The sequence below is a fragment of the Diadema setosum genome, chromosome 8, assembly GCF_964275005.1.
Source record: "Diadema setosum chromosome 8, eeDiaSeto1, whole genome shotgun sequence".
Taxonomy (NCBI): domain Eukaryota; kingdom Metazoa; phylum Echinodermata; class Echinoidea; order Diadematoida; family Diadematidae; genus Diadema; species Diadema setosum.
This window is the reverse complement of record NC_092692.1, coordinates 19111961-19137081: the sequence shown is the minus strand read 5'-3', so window position 1 is coordinate 19137081 and position 25121 is coordinate 19111961. Positions and strand designations below refer to the sequence as shown.

The following is a 25121-nucleotide window of genomic DNA, read 5'->3' as shown; positions in this document are numbered from 1 at the left end:
TAGGGAGGCTTCATATCTCGTAGGAAAACAGGGAAGTTCAGCTTAACTTTATAGTTCACTGTATGTTGCTCAATACAGTTTTGGATTTGATATACTAGGATATGTCAAGCTAGTTATAAGTGCAAATGTTGATGGTTACTGATACATTAATCAGACACCTTAACCAGATAAAATGAGACTAAACTATTTGAAGGAATGATTACAAGTGTCACAGACTAACAGATTATGGCACACCAGCAAACATTTACATAGATACATGTATTTAGTTATTAAAAAAAAAAAAGCATGTCAATTAAATGACATCAATGAGTACCGTACATGATAAACCCTAACTTACCTTGGGGGGGGGGGGCCATAATGGCCCTCCCCCTCGATGAATTCCGCGACCATTCCAGCGTGCAAAATTTTTTGACCGCGCCGTTCGCTGACTTTTTAATTTCAAGTCTCGCGCAACTTTTGAGACCAAATTTGTCGCGCCCGGGCATACCGTTCCGGGCGCGACATAGCCCAGGTAAGTTAGGGTTAAGTGCACCTCCTTTACATTAGATGACTGCTTGGAAATATTGTGTCAAATGTTATATTCAACTTCATTACATTGCACAACAATGTATTATCAAACCGAAAACTCATACCCACTGGAACGTCATAAAATCAGCTGCATATTATATTTGTCACTGAAGGATACAATCCTTTTTTGTCCACAAAATTTGTTGAAGTCATGATTAATGAAGCATTATCTACAGGTAAATTATGCAACACACTTTGTTCATTCTTTGTGATAGAGATGTCAACATTTTACTTCATATCTCTAATGTTCATTGATCTATTCATTTATTTTGCAGATTGCTATCCTGTCTTTCCAAGAGTCATTTATTATGTCCGCATCTCCCCACCTCTTGAAGCAGCATCTACGTAGGCCCACCGCACACTATACAACTCACAACTAAACAACTGACAGACTTTGGATCTGAAATAAACAAACATGTTTATTCTGAGGTTATTGTGATTTATTTCGGATCCAAAGCCTGTCAGTCGTAAGGTCGTGAGTCGTACAGTGTGCAGTGGGCTTAAGATGATACAGTGACAACTGACTCAGTGGTAACCTGTCTATAATGGCCACCTGCTTTGTGCAATTAACTGCTACTAACTCTCTTTAAGAGAAAATGTACAATAAGGAGATAACACACAACAGCAGTCACATGTTGATCGTGGCTACAGGACATCCGATTTAGCTCCCAAGGGAAATATTCTACCGGTGTGCAGCGGCCACAAACTGGCAGTCGAGCCTTGTCTTTCTGTAAACTGAGCAGTGATATATACATCCCAATGTTTCAGCCACAGCTTCTGCATCTCATATAGCTGCCCACTTGAGGGCCCAACACCATTACTAACTATTTAGAAACTATGAACCATACCCTGTTTCTAGCATTCATGTATGTCTGAAATATGACAATACAAAATGTCTTTCGACCTTTTACAGAGACATGACAATTTGTTTAATTACGACATTACATATACATGTGACAGTTACTACACAAGTTATTGATAAGCTCATTTGGCCACAAAACTGCTTATAATGGTCACTTGTCTATAAGGCCACATTTCATCTCCCTTGACAAGCTCCTATACGCATATAGTGATGGTTTATAGAAATTTCAATACATGATTGTGGTATATGCTTTGTGCGCCCCACACTTGTACCAACCATTCTTGTTATATACCTCTTGAAACACATTATCGCAAAATACACATGCATGAAAATGCACTGTGCAAAAAGAACCCGTAGCATAATGTATCCACCAAAAAAAAAAAAAAAAAGTGGTTTCTCCTTCCAGTGGAACAATATCCTGGACAAAAAATACGAACTGCTCAGGTATAGTTTCCCGGACTTAAAAAAAAAAAATGGTGCTTTGTGACATCAGCTTCACCATGTAATCATCCATGATTTGATGCAAAACTTGCATTTTGAAAGTGTCTAGGCACACCATTACATCATTAGCTTTATCAATGCCTATTGTACACAGTCTAAAAGAATATGAATGGGAGATATCAGATTACAACAGTATGTCAAGCTTTGATAGCCAACTCATGTGACCCTATTAATATATAACATAAGTAGTTAACGCAAGTAAAATAATATGAGGTTTTGCACGTACTAAAACATGTACAGAAACATGTATAGAAATGACTGATTTCAAACTGATAAATATCTGCATCAGTAACAAATGTGAGAACTTACAAATCATCTATGGTTTTCACTACTACCCACCACACACTCTGAGCCTTGGAATAGCAGAGGGTAAATGTGATAACAATGAAAATCTTCAGCTGACAAAAATTAAACAAAATTGTCTTAGAATATATTAAAGGAACATTGAGGATGTTATGATCATTATGTACACTCTCATACACACAAAAAAAAATAAGGCATAAATGTCATTGCACTTGTTCTATGGAGAAAATCTTGCACAAAAGCAGAATCTGATTAATTTCTAGGAGCCACATATAAAAGCAGTAACAAAACGAAATGCTACTTTGCTGCGATAATAGGTTTGAATATTATATACTTTACGTCAGTCTATGGCACATGATATGGTCAACTAGGTTTGTTACAGCATCCTCACAAAGAATTGGCCACATTCGCCAACTGGGCAATCTTGTCCTTGTTCTTCTGGATGTAGAGTTGTGTGTCGTACATCATTTTGAGCAGCATGTGGTCTCTCGTCTCGTCCATGGAGATGTCTGCGCTCAGCGGGGGGCTGAGGCGGAAGAAGGGTGCTCCTATGGAGTGACACCATGCCCTTGCTCGGTCCACAGACCGCATCCGAGAATCACACACCTTGGGACAACAAAAGACATGAGGCAAATCAAAACACTACTGTACGAGCTGAAATTTTCGCGTACAGATATTTTCGCGTGTTGTTAATTTCGCAGTTGCGAGGGTCTAACTGAACTTACTTATTTTCGCGTGTTGTTATTTTCGCGATTCAAAGGTGATTCGCGAAATTCACGAAAATAAAACCACTGCGAAAATTTCAGCTCATACAGTCTCTACATACTGTTGATTCAAGACTTGTTCATTTGATGGGGCCTGATAACCAGAAAATGTGCTTTTTCTGTTTAAAGTGTCTATATAAATGCTGCATATATGAGGATAAAGTATTTTCATGTAGCTTTTCAAGCATTTGTTTATCGGTGAAATGTCACACAACTCAAGTTCCCTTTCCAGTTTTGTGATTTATGATAATTTTGGAGGTGCATTTCAGGTATTTGTTTATGAAGATATTCTGTGTATTGGTGGATAAGTACACACACACACACAAAAAAAAAAAAAAAAAAACTCTTCATACAAAACTGAAGTCCCATTACATTGTACTCACAAAACTTAATTTAGACCACTCGCTGGGTTAAAAGGAAGAATATGCATTTAATACAAAACTGTCACTAAAAAGAAACAAACCACAAACTGAAAAAGGATGCTGCTGATCAGTCCAGAGACAACACTATCTAACTTTCAATATTTGATGAATCCTAGATGGATCTCGCCTCCAGCAGAGCCAGGGCCCTACTCACCTGTTCCACCATGATGTCCACTAGGTTGGCCCCGCCCGCCAGGGATTTGGCCGCCCCAATCAGGTCCACAGCACTGTTTGGTCTCACGATCTCCACATGAGAGATGGGTTTCAGGGGAACAAGTCCAGTGCCCAGGGACACCACCAGTCCTACCTGGCGTGCCTCCTCACCCTAGAAGGCACAAAATGGATCAAAAGAAAATTTGGGGATGTGCATTTTTATTACCCCATTACAGAATAGGAAGAGAACTTATTCACACCTGTTAAAGTGGATATTTTTGCGTGAGTAATTTTTCACACTCGGCCGAGTAAGATGAATTTTGTGTGTTTTTAATACTGAGGAATCAAGACATTACATGGTGGTACACATAGCAAGCAAAAATATGAGCGTGCTTTTATTTTTGCACTAGTTTATGGCTGCGCGAAATGGACAAAAATTTACCTTTTACAGTACTCATTTTCATAAATGCTATGACTTTCTACGATTTTGTCTGCACAGTGCTTGGATCCATGACCTTTCATAGTTAATAGTATATCATGGCTAGAAAGAAATCAAACAGATTTCTTCTATTCACAAAACCAAGTCAGTACACATTTTTTGAAAAGCAGTTTAAGATCCATTTTTGATGTATGTCAAGTATTGATGATGGTGGGTATTTTTTTTCCCCCATTTGTAGATAATGGTCATAATTTGCAACCCTTATTTAGTTGATACCTGCCACTAAACTTTGCTTTGAGAGGTTGTCCAGAGTCAAAACAGAATGTATCCATCATTATTTCAAACTAAAATACAGGATCACCGCCAGTTTCTTTGATTTTCTGAGGGTTGATAGTGTCCTCAGTTGTCTAAAGTTACCCCTTCAGACAGAAAATCTCAGTATGATTATGAATCAATCATTGTTACATGCTTGTTTAGTCATCCACAGGCTCCTCAAAGGCCAGTTAAGGCCCATTTGGTGCATGAGGACTTTAAAATGCACAGAAGAATGCCTTTAGATATCAAATACAACCAGTAAATACAAACACACCTGTGATTTTTTGTACATGTAGAATTCCTGGATTTCAGTAAGTGCATCTAGTGTTGGATTATTTGAAATCAGACCGCCATCTAGAAAACGTCCCATTGGTCGGAAGTACGTAGGAGCAGCTCCACTGGAACGTGCAGCACGCCATGCGAGTTGTTCTAAATGATGATGGAAAACAAATCATTACATTATTGTGTTATTACATTGTGGTCCTTGCTAGACAACTGGCATTTCAAAAATAAGCACATGTGGCTCCTAATGGACAGCTGCATTTGCTCCACAAGTTTACACTATAAACAAAATTAAAAGAAACAGAAACTGATGGCATTTTACATTGAGGCAAGTCAGCTGGCAAGTGGGATTATAGAGCCTAATGAACCCCTACTAAGCTAGTCACTCAGGGGAGCATCTAGGAGATTCATTGGGGAATCAAATGCAGAACAACTGGGTAGAATTGTTTAATGTAAAGAGGGCAGCACAGGGAATTAACAAAGACCACAAAAAAGTCAATTTTCCAATGGATCGTCTGATCTCTTTTCCAAACTTTTGCTGAGTGTTTCACTAAATCTGTCTATTCAATGAATAGATATGTTCATTTTCACCATGAGAGCCTTTGGCTTTGGTGATTTGTATTTTACAGATCACAGTCAAAACAATGATTGAAATGATGAGTGGGTATGTCCCATTTTCAATCAACACTAGTTTTAGAACAAAAAAAAATTGATGGATGGTGATGACATATCACCATGGCAACAAGCTGGTCTTTACCTGAGGATTTGAGTACAGGCTGGAAGGGAGGTTGGTTGGCTGCTATCCACGCTGAGGACGTTTCCGGTGCTTCATAGTTCCGGAAGAGATGAAGAGCTGGTGGGCTTCTGTCTCCAAGAGTTCCAGAAACCATTATTCTGGTGGAGACAAGAGAAGAGATTGTACAAGTATTGTCAGTTTACGACACAACTCAGGAAAACATTAGATATGTTTAACCAAGGAGGTTCTAGAGAATGGAGTCACAACCGTCTTATTTCCTTTGCTAGATGTTCGAAGCCGCCGCTCAAAAATATTTGAAGCATGTGCAAAACAGGATCTGCCGCGCAGATAGGAAGACGATTGACTCGTGTCTCATTGCATAATCACTAGCCACTTTCAAAGGATGATATTTTTTTGTGATGGTAATTACTTTTCGCTATCCCTTCTTATAAAAGGTAGGTGGTACAGACATAAGGATGCGCGAATAGAAATTGAGAAAAAATGCTGAAATGAAGATGAAAATTACTCGACTAGGCATATGCGGGCACTAATCTGATATATCTATCAATAAAGAATTATACTTGAAGATTATTCCATATTAGTTTCATTTGTGGAAACTAATATGAACAACAATTACTTGGTTTCAAAAGCGATTTACATAGGAACTTGGATGCAGGGCGTCAAACGGATGTTATAGTCATGGATTTTTCAAAAGCTTTTGACTAGGTTGGACATGAGCGGCTTTTACGTAAACTGGACTACTACAGTATCAGGGGGAAAAATCTGAAATGGATTCAAAGTTTTCTCAATGGAAGAAGTCAGAGGGTCGTTTTGGATGGTATTAAATCTTCTTCAGTAGCGGTAGGATCTGGAGTGCCTCAGGGGTCGGTTCTTGGGCCTTGCCTCTTTCTACTTTACATCAATGACTTGCCTGATGGTCTCGCGTCAAAGGTTCGCCTTTTTGTCGATGATGCAATTTCTTACATGACCATCGACAATCAACATCATGCGCAAAAGCTTCAAGAGGACCTAAACAAAATTGGTGACTGGGCGAAAAAATGGATGATGGATTTGAACACAGATAAGTGCAAGGTTTTGACAATATCCAGGAAAAGAAGTAAGGTGCAACACGTGTATCATCTAAATAACGCCCCTCTTGAATCTGTTGAATCCGTAAAGTACTTGGGTGTAACCATCACTTCTGATTTGAAGTGGACCCAACACATCAACAATACTGTCAATAAAGCCAATAACGTGCTTGCATTTCTAAAACGCAATCTTCGCATAAAATCTTCTGATGTTAAAGCCACAGCTTACAAAACGTTGGTTCGACCAATTGTTGAGTATGCTTCCACAGTTTGGGACCCATCTACCAAGAACCTAATCCACCAAGTGGAAATGGTCCAGAGAAGAGCTGCGCGATTCACTTTAAATTGCTACCATAACACCTCGAGTGTCACCAAAATGCTACAAGAACTTAATTGGACCACTCTGGAACAGCACAGAGAAAATGACAGGCTAATTATGATGTACAAAATACACAATAATCTCACTCCTCTTTCAGCATAGGACTATATTATCAAACAGGCTACTCAGTTAATGAGAGCCTCGCAACCACACTCCTATCAGGTACATATTCAAGAACTGAATCGCATCGCCATTCGTTCTTCCCAAGAACTGTAAGGAACTGGAATTCCCTGTCGTCAGAAATTGTTTCAGCGCCATCTGTGGGATCATTTCGAAACCGTCTAACGGTTGATCACAGTGGCTAGTTTTTTCGTCAAATTTTCTATGTGCTTGTAAATATCTGTAAATAAATTGTATTATAATGTAAATAGCACCAGTCTGCAAGAATCTTCAGTCTATTGAAGGAGGCAGACTTAATCAGAAGAAGAAGAAGAAGAAGAAGCGGAAAAGTGATAAAACCAGCTTTCCAGGATGGTACAGTTTTAAACATTTTCACATGATACAGCTCAGATTTACACTTTTGCGCAAATTTCTGGACGGAAATGTCTTTTGTTTTACATGCTTTATCATTAATTGAAATTTCATTTCATTTAATAAATAGATAAGCAAAATATGACCAAAATTATGATAACATTCAAAATTAATCTTCAGAATGCTGAGCAAGATGGCAGCAAGGAACATCGATCATCAAAGGCACAAGTGCACCTATGGAATTCCTTTGTACATCAATAGAAATCTGACAACTGTTTGAATAATCACAGCCAGTTGGAACTCCAATGTATAAAACCTCCTTGGTCTAACAAAAATGATGCTAACCAGAAACAATGACATTTTAGCACTGCCATTAATTGTATCAATTGTACCAATTGGCAGAGCTTATTATTTCCTCTTCTTCCATGTTTTGCCGTGAGATGTCGAAGACTTTTAAGGTGAGTGTACCAAGATTAACCCATGAGGAGATATTTGTTTTATCTCTGAATTCATATTCATGGATTGCAGGTTATATTTCAGAACATGTTATAATACACGCATGCTCATCTCAGGCATATTTACACAAATGACACCAGACGACATGAGGTTTCACTTCTCACTTGCATTTTACCAACTAATAATACCAATGACACAACCAATTTATGATATTTTAAATCAGAGAAAAAAAAAAACCAACAACTTTTGCATACACAAGTACTTTCAGCAGTATCTGGGTTTTAAAAAAGTACATAAGTGCTAACCAAACAACAGTTAACCAGTTCAATGTCAATGGGGATATCACTTCTATTGTCAATATACTAGTTTTTTTGTTAATATGCTGTATGTCAAAGTTTTGGCACATTTCATCTTGCCTTGTTTCCCTTTCTCTCTCTCATATCTATTTTCCTTCACTTCTTTATTTTCCTTCTTTCACTGTGCGTAGAGACATCGATTTTTCTCTTTTTTGTGTGATATGTGCCATACAAATATGTGGGTTTTTTTTAATCATCATTATCATTTTTTAGATATCGAATCATTGACACTTCAACATATATACCTTGGATACTTGAACTTGTCGATAGGCGTGTCAGCCCCAAATGCATCCCGCAGGAACTGTTCCAGTTTCTCTGAATTGTACGGCCTCCCACCTACGAAAACCTCATCCTTTAGTCCCATGTACAGCTTCCTGCATTCTTCCACAGAGTAACCTAGGAGGAACAAACATGCAAATCCAGACAAATAAAGTTTGCGATGTAGCAAAATTCATACGCCTCTGCAAGAAGCTTAATTACTAGCTGTTCAAAAGTGCTAATTGCATTGATATGACCTACTGTGCTTTAATAAGTGACTCCTATTGTTTGCCACCCAAACAAACACACCAACAGACCCTTGGCTAAATCTTGCTGCTATCCAGTCAGAAGTATGCATGGTTCTTACCCTGAGACAGCGCTATGGCCAAGATCCCTCCGGTGCTAGTTCCAACAATCCAGTCAAACATTTCGGTGATTTTTCTCCCAGATGCCTTCTCGATGGCAGCCAGAAGCTGCGTCAAAATGAGCCCCTTAATCCCGCCTCCGTCGAGACAGAGCACCGTATCCTTCGAACGATGACAGGACAGGTCTGGCAAGCCATCAGTTTCCATAGCAACGCTATCTGGAGCATCAACACCACTAGGTAGTGGCCGTCTTTGGGTCGGGACGGATGAGCATGTTTCATTGACGCACTCTGTCAGGTATTTGTCGTAAACTGCATTCAAGAAAGATTGATACGGGAAAGCATTACTTATAGAAGTGATTGTTGCAACAGTGTGGAATGTTTAATTTAAGAGCATTTCAGAGTACAAACTTCATCTACTGCAAAGGTGGAAATTTTCACGGTGTTAAAATTTTCGTCCATTTTGCGCAACCTGAAACTAGTGCAAAAATAAAAGCACTCCAATATTTTTGCTTGCCATATGTTCCAGTATTTGGTGTCTTGATTTCATGGAATCAATTACATGCAAAAATCATCTTATCCCGCCCAGCACGAAAAATTACTCACATGAAAATATCCACTTTTACAGTAGTTTGAACGTTGAGAGGTTAACAAAAGAAGTTCACTGAATACCAGTATAATTCCATATGAGACATATCATGTTGATATATGATATTGGTAGCCTTTCTTCAAGGATTTTTCTCAAAGAAATCTTTAGTACAATGAAACCCCTTTATAACGAGGTCCATGGGACCAGCGATATTACCTCGTTATAACCGGTACCTTGTTATAACCGTACGCATCAAAAACAAAGAAAAACATAAGCACGACGTCATAATATACCAACAATGAAAGTTAAGAACATCCTTTGCGTTGTTATTACACAATTATGGATCATTATTATCGAGAGAATAAAGGGAAATTATTTGTGAATTAGGCAAAAAAGTCGGGGTTGAAATAGGTTAATTCTTTATTTTTCTTCCGAAAATCTCTTCGCATAATAGTGAACGTTATGTTCTTGAGAAGTATAGGCCTATATTATATTAAAATCACATTGTATAAAATGCGTTGTTTACCGTAACTTGCAAAGTATTTTTACGCTGTTGGTGTCAAGCGGGAATGCGATAATTTCATGAATCATTTCGGCTGTATTCTTATACAATGTATGATCGTTGCGCCCGAAAGGATTAAAATGCGTTGTTTATTTTCTTCCGAAAATCTCTTCGCGTTTTGTACATCCGTTCTTGAAAAATAAGCGACAGGATTGAATTTAGAAGGTTGTGATCCTTTTTACGCAGATCTGTTCCTCATAGACCATTCTGAAAGAAAGAAAATCTTCATTGTGAAATGCGTTGTTAAAATTGTGATAATGAACAAACCCAGATCTATTTAAATAGTTAAATGCGTTTGTTTCTTTTTCTGAACACCGGCTAAGTAGCTTAACATGCGTTATTCAACTATTTTTAAGCTACTGTCAACCGGCGAGATCGCGATGATTTCAGAGTAACATTTGTGGGTCGTTTAGCGTAACTTGCAGGGTATTTTTACGCTGTTGGTGCTCAGCGGGAATGCGATGATTTCATGAATTATTTCGGCTGTAATCTTATATAGTGTATGTTCGTTGCGCCCGAAGGGATAAAAGATGTGTTGTTCATTTTCTTCCGAAAATCTCTTCGCGTTTTGTACATCCGTGCTTGAAAAATTAACGACAGGATTGAATTTAGAAGGTTGTGATCCTTTTCACGCAAATCTGTTACTCGTAGACCATTTTGAAAGAAAGATTGTTTAATCTTCATTGTGAAATGCGTTGTTAAAATTGTGATAATGAACAAACCCAGATCTATTCAAATTGTTAAATGCGTTTGTTTCTTCTTCTGAACACCGATTAAGTAGCTAAACATGCGTTATTCAACTATTTTTACGCTATAATGTCATCCGGCGAGATCGTGATGATTTCAGAGTAACATTCGTGCGTCGTTTACCGTAACTTGCGAGGTTATTTTACGCTGTTGGTGCCCAGTGGGAATACGATGATTTTATGAATCATTTCGGCTGTAATCTCATACAATGTATTATCGTTGCGCCAGAAAGGATTAAAAATGCGTTCTTTATCATCTGCCGAAAATCCCTTCGCATTGTATACCATCCGTTCTTTAAAAAATTGCGACAGGATTGCGTCATTCAACTATTTTTACGCTACTGTCACCAGGCAAGATCGCGATTTCATTAATTATTTTGGCTATAATCATACACTCGTATTTGCTAACCAGCAAAAGAACTGAAGTCGGGAGTACCAATGTAAAGGATATAATGTTGAGTTGAACACGCATTCAAATTTCCATATTTGCCAAGAGTGTCGCTACATGAAAAGTTTTTGAGTTCGTTATCTTTTTTCCCTTGTTGCGCTGTGGTCTGACCTATAACATTACGCACGCGTGTGATCTCGCGAAAAAGAAAATCGAGTGATGTTTAATAATTTAGTAGGAACATCGAATGGTATTAATGTGTTGTTGTTTGTTTGTTTGTTTGTTTGTTTTTTTTTTTGCGTGGTTTAGAAGAAAACATGGAAGGAACCGTTCTCTGCAAAACGTGAAAACGTGAATTCGATTTTCAATGTTTCATTTGTCTCGTGTTTGAAAAGCGGCAAGTCAAGAAATGGTACCTCGTTATATCCGATCAAATTTCTTATGTTTTTCTGTATCATGATGCGCCGAAAAAGTCCTCGTTATAACCGGAATCTCGTTATAACCGAACTCGTTATAACCGATTCGTTCTGCCATAGGTTTACACGCAAAGGAAAACGGGACCGACGCGATCACCTCGTTTTAAGCGGTTCCTCGTTATAACCGAACTCGTTATAACGGGGTTTCACTGTATATGATATGAGTAACTGTCACGTGAATAGAAACATAGGTTTTGTAACAAACTGGCAAAGTGAGCCGTAAATGTTGATCTTATAATACAGGGAGATAGCAATCTGCAAGAAGGTAACTTTTAATGAAGGCAGACTAATCTCTGCAATGGATTGGTGAAGACTGGATTTCAACTGGGAATAAAACAGAATTCTTAAATCATTTGACATGCAGTCCTGTTGACACTTCAAAACAGCCATTCATGTTTTTTTTCTGCAAGCGACCAAAGATATCATCCTAATTTTTTTTTTCTCTGGGATAGCAACTGACATAGTGCAAAATGAAACATAAACATCCTCTGTTCTGGAGTATGAAAAAGATCACTTGTGTCTATATTGTGAGCAAAATCCTGTGATTTGCAATTAGATTTTATGTAGCTAATTCAAAGAAAAGATGGTGGACAACCCCTTTCCCCTCCTCCCCCCCCCCCCCCCAATAATGAAATACGCCTCCTCATGCGTGGTTAGATTTCAAGGTCAATGTATAAGAAACTCACTGATATGTTCATCCTTTATATGCCAATGCACACAGCTGTAACTTTTCAAGCTATTTTCAAAGGCAAATTGTGACCTCTAAAACAGCAAATGAACACAGCAACCCCAAAACTGTAGATGTAATTAAAGCCACCAGTCAAGCCTGCTCAGAGTCAACAATAACACAGTCCTCTGGAAGTCAGCTGTGATGTAGTGGCAATTACGAGAATTGGGCAATTCCTTTTCATTATTTTTTTTTTGCATCTTTGTTGATCAACTGAAAAGTGTGCCAACAGTTGTGCCAAGTGGCAAAAAAGAACAGTGAAAGTTTAAACAGTATCAATGGATCACGTCTCACCCTTTGCTCCGGCATCAATCTGGTCAACATCATTCTTCGGGGCCATGCCGTTATATTGACCGCCATGCTTGCATCCCCCTTGGCAGCCCTTGGTGCCTGGTTTGCAACGCTCCGCTCCAAACTCGTGAAGAGTATATATCACCTCTGAGTTGATACCTGCAAAACAAAACACAAACAAATAAACAAAAACAGGAAATACACACAGCTATTAAAAAACAACTAGCATGACACATAATGCTAGATAATGTCATTCTTTAAAGGACAAGTTCACCTTCATAAACATAAGGATTGAGAGAATGCAGCAATATTGGTAGAACACATCAGTGAAAGTTTGAGGAAAATTGGACAATCGATGCAAAAGTTATGAATTTTTAAAATGTTTGTGTTGGAACCGCTGGATGAGGAGACTACTAAGGCTTGTGATGTCATATGAGTACAACAGTATAAAGAAAATGTAAAGAAAATTCAACATATTTTCACTTTTTTCGCATAATAAAAGAGCACTTGACTTGCCTCTTTCTAAAGGCAATGGGAATAATATTACCCATATGTCAGTAACGAGTCAAGGGAATGTGTACTTTTTTCAAAAGATGAAATTTTGTGAAATTCTCTTCATATTTTCCTTATATTGTTGTACCCATTTGATATCATACACTGCAGTAGTCTTCTCATCCAGCGGTGACTGCACAAAAACTTCAAAAATTCATAACTTTTGAACGGATAGTTCGATTTTCCTCAAACTTTCAATGATGTGTTCTACTAATACTGCTACATTCTCTCAATCCTTATGTTAATGAAGGTGAACTTGTCCTTTAATATGAAAGCAAACTTGGAACTAGAAATGTCGCTATGGCAACTAGTATGCTTTCACAATAGCGCATGATTTTCCCAATAGGTCTAGAGAACATCTTGTCAATGTGAAACAGTGATTTCACGATTGACAAATAAACACTACCTGGAAAAATACCAATTTTCATGAGAATACTTTGAGTCATTTTCAAAATATGGACAAAACCAGTGACATTTAAATATTTTCTATTGACTTTTGACCCAATGACCCAAAATTTTTCCTGAATACTCATTGTGCAGTAACAAACATATAAACCAAGTTCAATCAAGCGTATACACCGAGCCATTTCAATGGTACATTAAGCTGCATGGAGAAAACATTGTAATTTCATGGAGGGATGGACAACCCAAAAACATGATGCCTCCTATAGGCAGAAAAATATAGCATATTGGGGTAAAGCTATTATTTGTCATATGAATACATTTCTATTCAGTTTTCAAAGAGGACTGGGGGTGGGGAAGGTTTCCCCCCAAAATGAGGCAATTACACATTTAAAAAAAATAAATAAAAATCTTGCAAAATTACCTGAGAAATACATTAAATCAAGGCCACACACATAAACCAATAAAGTTGTTTGTTTGCTTGTTTTAAATACCTACTATAATGGTGCATAACATCCAAGTAAAGCTTTTATTTGTCATATAAATACATTTCTATTTGGATTTAAAGGGATTGGGGGTGGAAAGGTTTCCCCCCTGAAATGAGGTGATAGAACATAAACAAAAAACAAACAAACATACAAATGAAAAAATCTTGTGAAATTGCCCGAGCAATACATTTAAATCTAGGTCAAACCACAAACCAATAAAGTTGTTCATTTGTGCGTGAGTGTTTTGAACACGTACTGCAATAGTGCATAGCAGCTCACTAAACAATTATTTTCAGAAGGCCAATGAATGGCTCATTATCGATCATTTTTCAGTGGGTCATAATTCATAGTCTTTGTTCTATCCATTTTATCAGGCATGGGTATAGTTTGGGTGATTCAGAAATTTACAAAACAACATTGGTAGAACTTTTTTTTTCTCTCATGACAATCAGAGGCTGAAATCATATGACATGCCTGCAAGAAACAGGAAGTACCATTAGACCATACTCATTGGAGAAAACTATTATTTGTCATATAAATATATTTCTATTCAGCTTTGAAATAGATCTGGGGGCGGGAGGTCTTCCCCCGAGATGAGGTTTCAGTACATTAAACAATAATCTTGTGAAATGACCTGAGCAATACATTTAAATCAAGGTCACACAAACAAATCAATAAAGACGTTTACTTATATGTTAGTGTTTATCCTTTTTATTACACATGGGTATAATTTTTGTTGATTCAGAAGTTTACAAAACAACATTGGTAGAACTTTATTTTTATCTCATTATATTCAGAAGATGAAATCATTCGTGACTACCCAGCTCAAAACCCACAAAAAATTAGGTCAAAATTTATTCATACTTTTATGCATAGTTATAAAATAGTGAGCTCTAAGCTTAAAAGTTATGTATAACTTGTTAAAACTGGACCATCCCAACCCACTCGTGTTTCAACCAAGAGAGAGTTAGAAGGTGCAGTTTCATATGAAAAGTAAAAAGAGGATTTAAAGATCTTTAAATTCAATTCAAATGAATCATGATGAATGATTCAAGATGAATGAAAACGTATTCTACTTCCAAGTAAAAGCAGCACCTGTCTGGAAAAATAAAAGAGGAAAAAAAAAAAAATATATATATATAGTCCAGAAAAAAGAAAAATTGCTAACACCTCAATTTTAGTTTGTCCTATCAAGCTGTCAAAGTTTGACTGTAGCCTAGGTAGAGAAATGATTACTCTCCCAGGTAAGACAAATTTTACAGATTTGATTCAGTCAACCCAAATGACCAGTACACAGAATGGTAATCTGTAACTTTTTTTAACCTCAATTTTAGTTTGTCCTATCAAGCTGTCAAAGTTTGACTGTAGCCTAGGTAGAGAAATGATTACTCTCCCAGGTAAGACAAATTTTACAGATTTGATTCAGTCAACCCAAATGACCAGTACACAGAATGGTAATCTGTAACTTTTTGTGAGTTTTGAGCTGAACGGTCCCATTTGACATGCCTTCAAGAAACCTAACGGACCATTAGACCTTACCCATCATTCCTCCAATGGTGTTGAGTATGTCTGTTGCAGCCCAGTGCCTGGGGGATTCACCCTTGTGATTCACAACATTGACATCAGCGCCGAACGAGAGCAGCAGATGAAGGACTTGGAGATCTTTATTCTAAAAAGAAATTACAAAGAAAATTCCATAGCTCTGCCTCTGACTGATAATACTGAGTAGCTCCTTTCAATTTGAACCCCACCCCACTCTCTATTTGTCTATCTATCTATCTATCTATCTATCCATCTATCTATCCATCTATCTGTCTATCAACCTATGTATGTATGTATGTATGTATGTATGTATGTATGTATGTATGCATCTATCTATCTATCTATCTCTTGCTATGTTCTAGCAACTAGTGTCTTTGAGACAGGTAATTTACCTGTCATGTTAGTTAGAGTATTTTGAGCTACATTGTCAATGTGACAACCTAAGACAACAATTCCAGCAATACCTTTCAAGTCATTTTGGTATCCATTTTATGACTCCTTGGGATGCAAATAATGACACTTAAAAGAGGAAATTTACCTGGAAAAGTAGTTTGTGTAAATAGAATCAGAATAATTACAGAAATAAGACAATAAAAGTTTGGGCAACTTCTGCTGAAAACTGAGAAAGTTTAGTTGTTGGTTTTTGTTTGAAGATGTGATCAATCAAAGACAAATTGGCAATTCTCTGATGTCACATGAGCGCTCAACCCCTATTTACTCTGTAATACAAAGAAGAAATTTTCATATTCCCATCAAGTAAATTTCCATTCCTACATGCACCCTTGTAATAAAATCACTGTAAATGCAAAAAGTATACTCCATCATCAATGATGAAAACAAGAGAGACTTTGTGGAATTTCATGCACAGTGCAAATGAACAGTGAGCTCACATGCTACTTTACAGACATGCCAATCTGTGCTTGACTGATCAGTTTCAAAAATGCCACAAGTCATCAGAATTTAGCACAAATGTTCACTGTTATGTTCCTCTCCATTTTCTGCTTCTATTCAATCATGCTAATTCTTAGGGTTGACTTTCCATTTAACCCGTTGAGGACGGTTTGATTTTGCTACAACACGCATTTCCCACAGACACTTGCCCGAGTATACTCAGGACTCGTCCTCAACGGGTTAAGATGTGAGTTTGGAATTCAAGGATATCAACTAGAACTAGAAATGTCGCTATGGCGACTGGTATGCCTCCGCCACAATGCATGATTCTCCTAATAGGTCTAAATAGTACATGTGGACATTGTGTGATTACATTTTCACAATATTGGCAAAATATTAAAATGACAAGTTTGTCACAAATGTGTTGAATGTTCACCTTCCTTGACCTAGGTTTAATTGGATGAATAGGAGAGCATGTATTTGGGGATTTAAGGACTTTAACTTGACTTCGACCCATTCATACGTTTATGCATTGAGTAATTTTCAAGGTATGGAGAAAAAGTGCAATTTCTGTATTGAATAGTAAATTGTTACCATTTTCATCTGGCCTGTGACCTTAAAATTCATAAGATAATCACTGTCAGGCAGAACATGCATAAATATGTAGTAAGTTTCAAGATAACTTGAGCCACTTCCGAGATATGGAGGAAAAAGTTAGTTCAGCACTTTCACTTGATCTTTGACCTTTTGACCTTTGAGGCAAAAAAAAAAAGAAAAAAAAAAAAACTTTCCAGAGAATCTCTAATAGGTTAAACATGCATACACCAAATGTTAAAAAAAAATAATAATCCTGCTGGCATTGCATAAACATGAGGGAAATAGTAAAATTTTGAAGTGTTGCCCTTGACCTTTGACCCCTGACCTTTGACCACATGAACCCTAAATTCTCTAGATAATCACTGCCAGCCAGTACATGTATATAATACTATGCTCCATGAAGATACCTTGAAGAATTTCCAAGGTACAGAGAAAAAAGTGAAGTTTTACTATTTTTACTTGACCTTTTGACCTTTGACCTCATGACCCCAAACTTTCACCAGAGAATCTTAATTGGGTAATACATGTATACACTAAGTTTCAAGAAAATATCTTCAGGCATTGCATAGATATGGTGGAAATAGTGAAATTTTATGTATTTGACCTTGATCTTTTGACCTTTGACCTTGAGCATGTGCACCCAAAAGTTGATAGGCACAACTTCACCCCCAAATACACATACATGCCAAGTTTCATCAGGATACCTCAAAAGGTTTTGATAATTATGCTGTCCACAAAATTCATTAAGGACGGACGGAAGGACGGACGGACAACCCGAAAACATAATGCCTCCGGCACCACTTCGTGGCGGAGGCATAATAAAAACTGTGATGTTACCTTGACAGCATGGTGAAGAGGCATGTTGCCATTGCTGTCCGGAATGTTGGGGTCAGCCCCGCTGGTAACCAACATGAGGGCGCACATTGGTCGGTTGCGCTTGATCATGATGTTAAGGGCGGTGTCTTTGGTCTTGCTCATGGCGTTGATGTCATGGTCTTGCTCCAGGACCAGCTTGATGAAGTCTGAACTCTTGGCCCAGTGCAGCGGAGTGCCACCATGTTTGGAGCAGGGCACCTTACCATGGTGACGATGGTTGTCAAGTATTGCTTGTGCAGTGCTGCAAAAGAGTTTGGTACCAAAGCACTCTCTGAAATCAATCTCTCTTTAATCAAGTTTACACAAGAATAACTTACATGTGATGTATACATGACAATACAGGGATAAAGATAAGAAGACTTAAGTTTAGCAAGAATATCAACTCTGAAGACAATTTCTCCCTTTCAACATTCACTGTTTAACACTCTCATGGTTACTGCAAGGTCTGAAATTCCCTATAAGAAAATACATTAAAAGAAAATTCTGTGACATGTAGTCATTCTAGACTCTCTTCAATGCACTGATTACATGTCATGAATCAAGAAGTGAACACAAACTATTTCATATTCACATTCATTACAAAGCAGTACCCGCTGCATGCTATAAGGATTAGAACCAACACTTGCTGTCGGGCGAAAGCTCGGTGGTCTAGTGGAGATGACGCCTGTCCGGTGATCAGGAGGTCGTAGGTTCGAATCCTGCTCGAGTATGTACGCCCATGATTTTTTTTTTTATCATGGCTACTACTAAAACACTGATCAATTCAGTGCTTATTTACGTCGATGTAGGGCAATTTGTCAATCAGTTGCAATGAAAACATCTCGACGGAAGAATTTCATGAATTTGAAGAACACAAACTACCTACGATGAATTAATCATATGTCAAGCACATAAGCCTGAACAATGAATAAAAAACAGGCAAACACAGGAACTCACTATGACAACATAAACCTAAAAAAAGATATTGGCAAAGATATATTGGGGAAAAAGACTTACTCCAAGTGGCTCTGTTTCAGGGCGTAATGAATGGGGTAGCCAACTTTATCGGTCATGTCCACTGCGGCCCCAGCTTTGACCATGCCGACTGCAACATCAAACCTCGCCAGCTGGCAGGCAAGAAGCAGGGCTGTTTGTCCAGACTGGTTGGGCCTGTCCAGCAGGTCTTTCCTCTTAGGCAGAATCTGAATCGATAGCACGGATGAATGAAGCTTTTCATGGAGTTTCGAGGAGTTGGAAGTTGGCTAAGTGAGCTTTCTCTCTTGACTTTTATTGCAAGAAATGACATCACTTTTACCTCCATTATAACATCACCATATCTTGATAAGCGGGCACTTAAAGCTATTAACTTTTCCACTTGAAAGAAAAGTGAAGTGAAAGATACAAAAAGGTAGTCCACAACAGTCAGCTGCTAACTGTAACATTAAAGGAATTGCATGATTGCCTTGAACACAATGGTGCAAGTCGACAGAAAAAGATGAAGAATGGCATCACTGAACTTACCTCCATTATAACATTACCATATCTTGGTAAGCGGGCAACGTAATGGTACACATTCTCTCCTTTGCTATCCACGATGTCTATTGAGGCTTCACATTTTAGCAGCTGCTCTACACTCTCTTTAGAACCGCACTCAATGGCCTGAAGGAGAGGGGTCTTTCCTCCCACACATTTCTGGCTGTTGATGTGTCTGCAGCATAAAATATTACATGGAAAACAAGGATCACACACATACCCACAATTTGATTAGAAAAGTTCAAGGGAATGTGAGTAAATCTTAGATAAGATATGTGAAGCTCTTGTACAAGTGAACGGTGTCCACAATACTCCTCTGTTCTAGAATGTAATGAAATACAAAATCTGGGGGGGGGGGGGGTGAAATTGTTATGAAATGTGGCATTACAAACATTACATGTCTTCCTATCCTAGAGCCATTTCTAAGGAACTCTTCCTTGGATACATGGCTACATTATTAGTTCAACTTCTACTTTGTGTTTAATTTTGTTTCAGGGTGTCATGTGCCTTGCAAGTACACATAACCATCTATGCACATTCTGTAATGTCCAATACCAACAGCAAGGGGGACTGCTGTAGCACAGCTCAAGCTGTTGTGAACATGATCCAAGATGTAGAAAGTCTACCAGTAAGTATCACGCTGTCTTCAAGGTTTTGGAAGATTGAGGTTGATCTTAGTCAATGATTCAGGTCAAATTATTCATTTATTTTTCACTGATTAAGAAAAAAAAATATGAAAGTGCAAGTGCAGCTCTCTGCTTTATCCCAGTGTACAGCGAGTGACTGCTTTTCAGCTACCATGTCCCATAGAGTACCAAAGTGAAGATGTCACAGTCTTTTGTGTTAGCCTAGTGATGGTTCTACACAAGAGCTCCTTGCACAAGGCTTCAGGCGACGGACTGGAACTGGGTACGTTTATTGTTAGCAACCGTTGAGTCCACAGACTCGTTGGCTGTGTGGGGATGTGTAGAACTAGTTTCCATGGTGATGAATAGCTATGACGTCACATTTCGGTACTCTATTCAATGCTGTCTAGCTCCTTTTCCAGCTCAGGCACACAGTCTTTCCTTTCCTATACAAGGAAATGCAGATTGCACAAATGTAAAGTGCAACTAAATCATCTCCAGTTAAAATATAAAATTTTAGCCCATAGGGGCATAGCATTGTAAAGCGGCCAGGAACTGAGGGCCATTCTTTCTGTGTGCTGCCATACTTATCACTACGCCGACCACAGTTCCATGACCAGGAATATTGATCTGTCATGATTTCTCCATTTTTAAATGACACTTCCTCCATTGAATGTCTTGTTTCCCATTCAGGTTTTCCAAGTCCATATACATATCCACTTATTTTCATTTGACATACATGTTGTGTATAAATCTGCATGGCTCGCACTGCATGAATGTATGTATACAGGCTATTTAGATAATCATGATATTCCTATTGTGTTAGTTAATCATCAATTGTTCATCCAAAGTAATTCAAGTACATTTTTTTTTAAATTAGACATCAGATTAAACTCTGATTTCAAGTACACTTATAGAATCAACTTCAATCCCTTGGATTTAAGTGCAATAGAATAACATGACTTTGAATTCAGTATTCTGCTATAAAGGATATAACCAAGTATGTTAATAATAATAAAACTAGTGACATTGTGTATACTTGCGTAGATCCTAACAGTTAAATACATCAATTCCCTGTACATTCTCACAACACATAAAGCCTTGAACAAGAATGTCATCGATGTTTAAGACCATAGATCTTTATAGGTAATTTTGTTTTCTGGGTAATACGTAAAATGTATGCAGACCTGTTGAATGTGTTTTGCACATCCAAATATTCGGGGGGGGGGGGGGGGGACACATGTCACAGAAGCAATCAGAGGTATCAAGGCAGAGGGATTCAAGCAACCCCAGAATGATCCTGGCACCTGGGCCAGAGAGACACCCACAATTCTCTTTCTGCCTGGACACAACACCAGTTCCAGCAGGTTCATCACTAGTACAAGCCTTTGATGCACTTTTGAAGTATTTCTTTGTCTTTGGTGTCCACTACCCTGAAAAATACTTCTAGTTAGATAGTTTGCATGCTTGCTAAGTTGGGAAAGTAAACTCTGAATGAATTTGCAAAACAAATATCCACATGCGCATAATTGAGAGAAGAAAAAAAGACTTATACACTGTTTCCATGTCCTTCATCATTATTTGCACTTAGTATGCCTAAGGCACGAGGGCAGATGCATTTGTAGCAACCTGCATACTTCTTGTCATATTTTTAACCTGTTGAAGATGAATCCCGAGAATACTTGGACAGGTGTCTATGGGAAATGCGTGTTATAGCAAAATCAGTCTGTCCTCAATGGGTTAATGTATCAGACAACCCTCTGATGAGACAGTTTGTAAAATGCCGCCTTATTGGAAGAAATACATTTCAATCTTTTATGATTTTTTTTTTTCACATGGATAGGTGTAAGGCCAGGGTAGTTGCAAGGAATTGTTGACTTGTGCTGTTTTCAGAGCATTTGTGTATGTTCATTACTAACTAATGTTTAATGCTGGTGACTTTAATAGTCATAATCATGTCTTAACCCATTGAAGACGGAACGATTTTCCCATTACACATTTCCCATTTACCCCACCCCGAGAATACTGGGGACTAGTCTTCAACAGGTTAATTTGTCTTACGTGTAATAAAGTCTAATAATGAAAGCAAAATATCATTCAGAGGGGTGAAGGTTCAGGTGTGAGTTTCTTCAATTTGTCTCCCTCTACAAATGAAATTTGTTAAGATCACAATTGCTGATCTGAAAGGGAATAGCAGATTGGCAGTTGCGATCTTAACAAATTTCATTTGTAGAGGGAGACATAGCGAAGAAACTCACACCTAAAATCTGATAATATTTTACATTTGATTAAAATCACCTGGAAATTGCAATATAAGTGAATTTGAGTTCTTCCTTTTTTGCATTTGCACTTGACTGTACAAGTAATCAAATACAAATTATAATAACTGTAAGCCTGAATTAGCTCTTATACTTGTATCATCATTGTTAAGTAGTCCTCTTTTGATTGGAAAAGGGAGTACTTAGTAAATATTGATCCTGAAAGATTAATTTGATTGTTTTATTGATACTACAAAGTATGACTAGGAATCCAAATGGATTTAGAAATAAAGGAGCATCAGACTTTATTTCAATCCAACTGAACTTTACATATTGTATATTAATCCTTCAGTGGATTTAAAGGGTGTGTACAGTTCTGGTCGAGGTGAGGATTTAGCTTTTAACGTTTTGCGAGATATTCAGAAACCACTCTATGAGATGTCAAAGAGCATGCAGTTCTAAGGGGTATCAAAAGTTTATTCAATGAGAATCGGTTTTGAAATGGCTGAGATATCCCAAAACAAGGTGAAACAAAGAGATCCTAATAAAGTTGTGGCATGTCGCCTTTTATTATTAGCACTTTTGGGGATATCTCAGCCATTTGAAAACCAATTTTCATCAAATAAACATTGAATCCTTCTTAAAATTACATGCTTTTTCATATTTCATAAAAGGCTTTTCATTATCTCACTTCGGAATGTTCAAAACATGAATCCCCATCTCAACCAGTACTGTACAGTCCCTTTAACCCATTGAAGAGTAGTCCCAAGTATACTCGGGCAGGTGTCTACGGGAAATGCACCATGTTACAGCAAAATTAGTTCATCTTCAATGGGTTTACAAGTGAATGTTCTATTAGGTGGAAAAGAAATCTTTTCAATCCCTTCAGGAGTGAAAAATAAACTGAAAAGATTCAAGAAGCAAATTTAAAAGACCTTGACCTTTTTGAATCTATCGTTCTTAGTCCAACAAAAGATTTATTCTAAAACATGATTGGCTGGTCACTAACCACAGCCGAGGACAGATTTATTTCATGGACATCTAATTCAGAGTGTAACATCATATAGGGCATTTGTACAATTTGTTTTGTTCATCTGCTTGGTTTTGGTTGTGCTTGCTCCCTAAAATAAACCACCAGAAGTTTGCCAATCATCTAGCTCTCCTTTAAATATTGGGAAGGCATTAGTAGCAATTTAAGGGAAGCATTTATAATTTTCCCTTAAAAAAGCTCAACACAGGTAGAAAGCCACCATTTTATTGTCTTGATTTGTGGATATTCCCGTAACATTCAAAGAAAATCAATAACAGATCAAACTCACTTTAATATTTCGGGTCCCATGAAGGCATCATTGAGCTTGGCAAGAACTGCCAAATGTGCTGGTGAGAAGTCATTTGAGTTGCGTGATAAATCGCTGAGCTTCTGCAGAGTGGCGATGTCGTGAAGTCGAGGTGTGATGTTGAAGAATGGCTGGAGGTACTGATGGAGCACGATGAACCTGGCAAGGGCATCATCTTCACTCGTTAACCGGAATAAGCTGGAAATAGACACAAACACGCTGCCATAAATTTTACAAGTGGTTTTACAAGTACATTTATTTGCTCTGTGTGAATGAGGTAACTCCTGAATCTCAAATCTTGACATGATGAATTCGTCCCACATCCGCGCCTAAAATTCAAGATGATGGAGAGTTTGAAGAAGTCATAACTGGTGGGTATACTTCTACTTCTACTTCTACGAAGATACTCAGCAGGATCCATAAGTCAGGATGTAGTGCTAGAGAATTGGGTATAGTCTCTCCAAATCAGAAATGACAGTTTCCTGAACTCATAATCTGTTGCAGAAATAAACCTGATTTTAATAAGTATTAACAGCACTGAACAATAAATCTTATGAACTTCTTGATCCATATTCCTTTAAAAATAAGATGTGTGAGTGTTGGGAATAAGATTTTATGGTGAAAAGGGAGTTCATTGAAATTAACTGAACAGCTCATGACTTTTTTACCTTTACCACGATTAGTTTTTTGCCAGCATTTTTTTTTTTTTTTTTTAAGATGGGTTTTGATGGCATTGTTAACCCCTTGAATATGAGCTGATTTAGCAATGACACAGGATTCCCATAGACACCTGCCCGAGTATACTCGGGACTAGTCTTCAATGGGTAACTAAGGGAAAGGTCTGTGGCGGTAAAAGGAACAGGTGTTTTATGTTTACAGCGATGTGGATCCATGGTTTTCTGAAAAGATGTATGCACAGTTCTGCAGGATTGGTGACCCTATGAAAATGCCATATCTCTTGTTTTGTAACCTTTGGGTTTAAGACAAGAAATGCCTGGTTATAACAATGGCAATGCACCTCACCTGTGAACCTCTGTGGTTTCTACCGGTGGGTGTAGCACACATTCAAAGATTTTGCTCTTTTCATCACGGTAGACCCTCATCAAGTCTGCGTGCGCAATGACTGCCATGGCTGCATACTTCTGGGGCTTTTCCCTGCGCACAGTCCACATGTAGGACTCCGTGTGTGGAATGCTGCTCATGACAGAGTTGAAGACCAGACTCATCGCTGAGTCCGCAGAAAAGGGATTCTTGAAAGCCATGGTGATAGTCAACGTTGATGAAGGCTTATGTTGGAGCTGAAGTAAAGGCAAGTAAGAGATTGGAACACTGAAAATAATCAAGTGACCTATCTTAAATGTCATCAGATGAGAGGGAGGTAGATACGACAATGCAGATCTGTATCTATAAACTCAGTAGCTCAGTTGCTCCCAAATGAAACACCTAAACCATGTTATGTAAACAGACCATCTGTCTTCATTTCTATTCTACATGTAATATTATCACTCAGTATCACTAGCTACATGCAGCCGCTGTCGTTTCACG

At 38.0% G+C, this 25121-nt stretch overlaps 1 protein-coding gene across 1 annotated transcript; it reads right to left on the bottom strand.

The window, feature by feature from the left end:
• Positions 1-2450: 2450 nt before the first annotated feature.
• On the bottom strand, positions 2451-24838 carry LOC140232012 (85/88 kDa calcium-independent phospholipase A2-like). The gene is made up of 13 exons (XM_072312163.1): positions 24600-24838; positions 23559-23774; positions 19344-19530; positions 18840-19024; positions 17805-18084; positions 15477-15606; positions 12499-12654; positions 8720-9028; positions 8340-8490; positions 5366-5502; positions 4601-4755; positions 3574-3744; positions 2451-2839 (listed from the first exon to the last, which is right to left on the bottom strand). The coding sequence occupies exons 1-13, from the start codon at positions 24836-24838 to the stop codon at positions 2621-2623; spliced, it is 2535 nt and encodes an 844-aa protein (XP_072168264.1). The 3' UTR covers positions 2451-2620.
• Between the last annotated feature and the right edge of the window lie 283 nt (positions 24839-25121).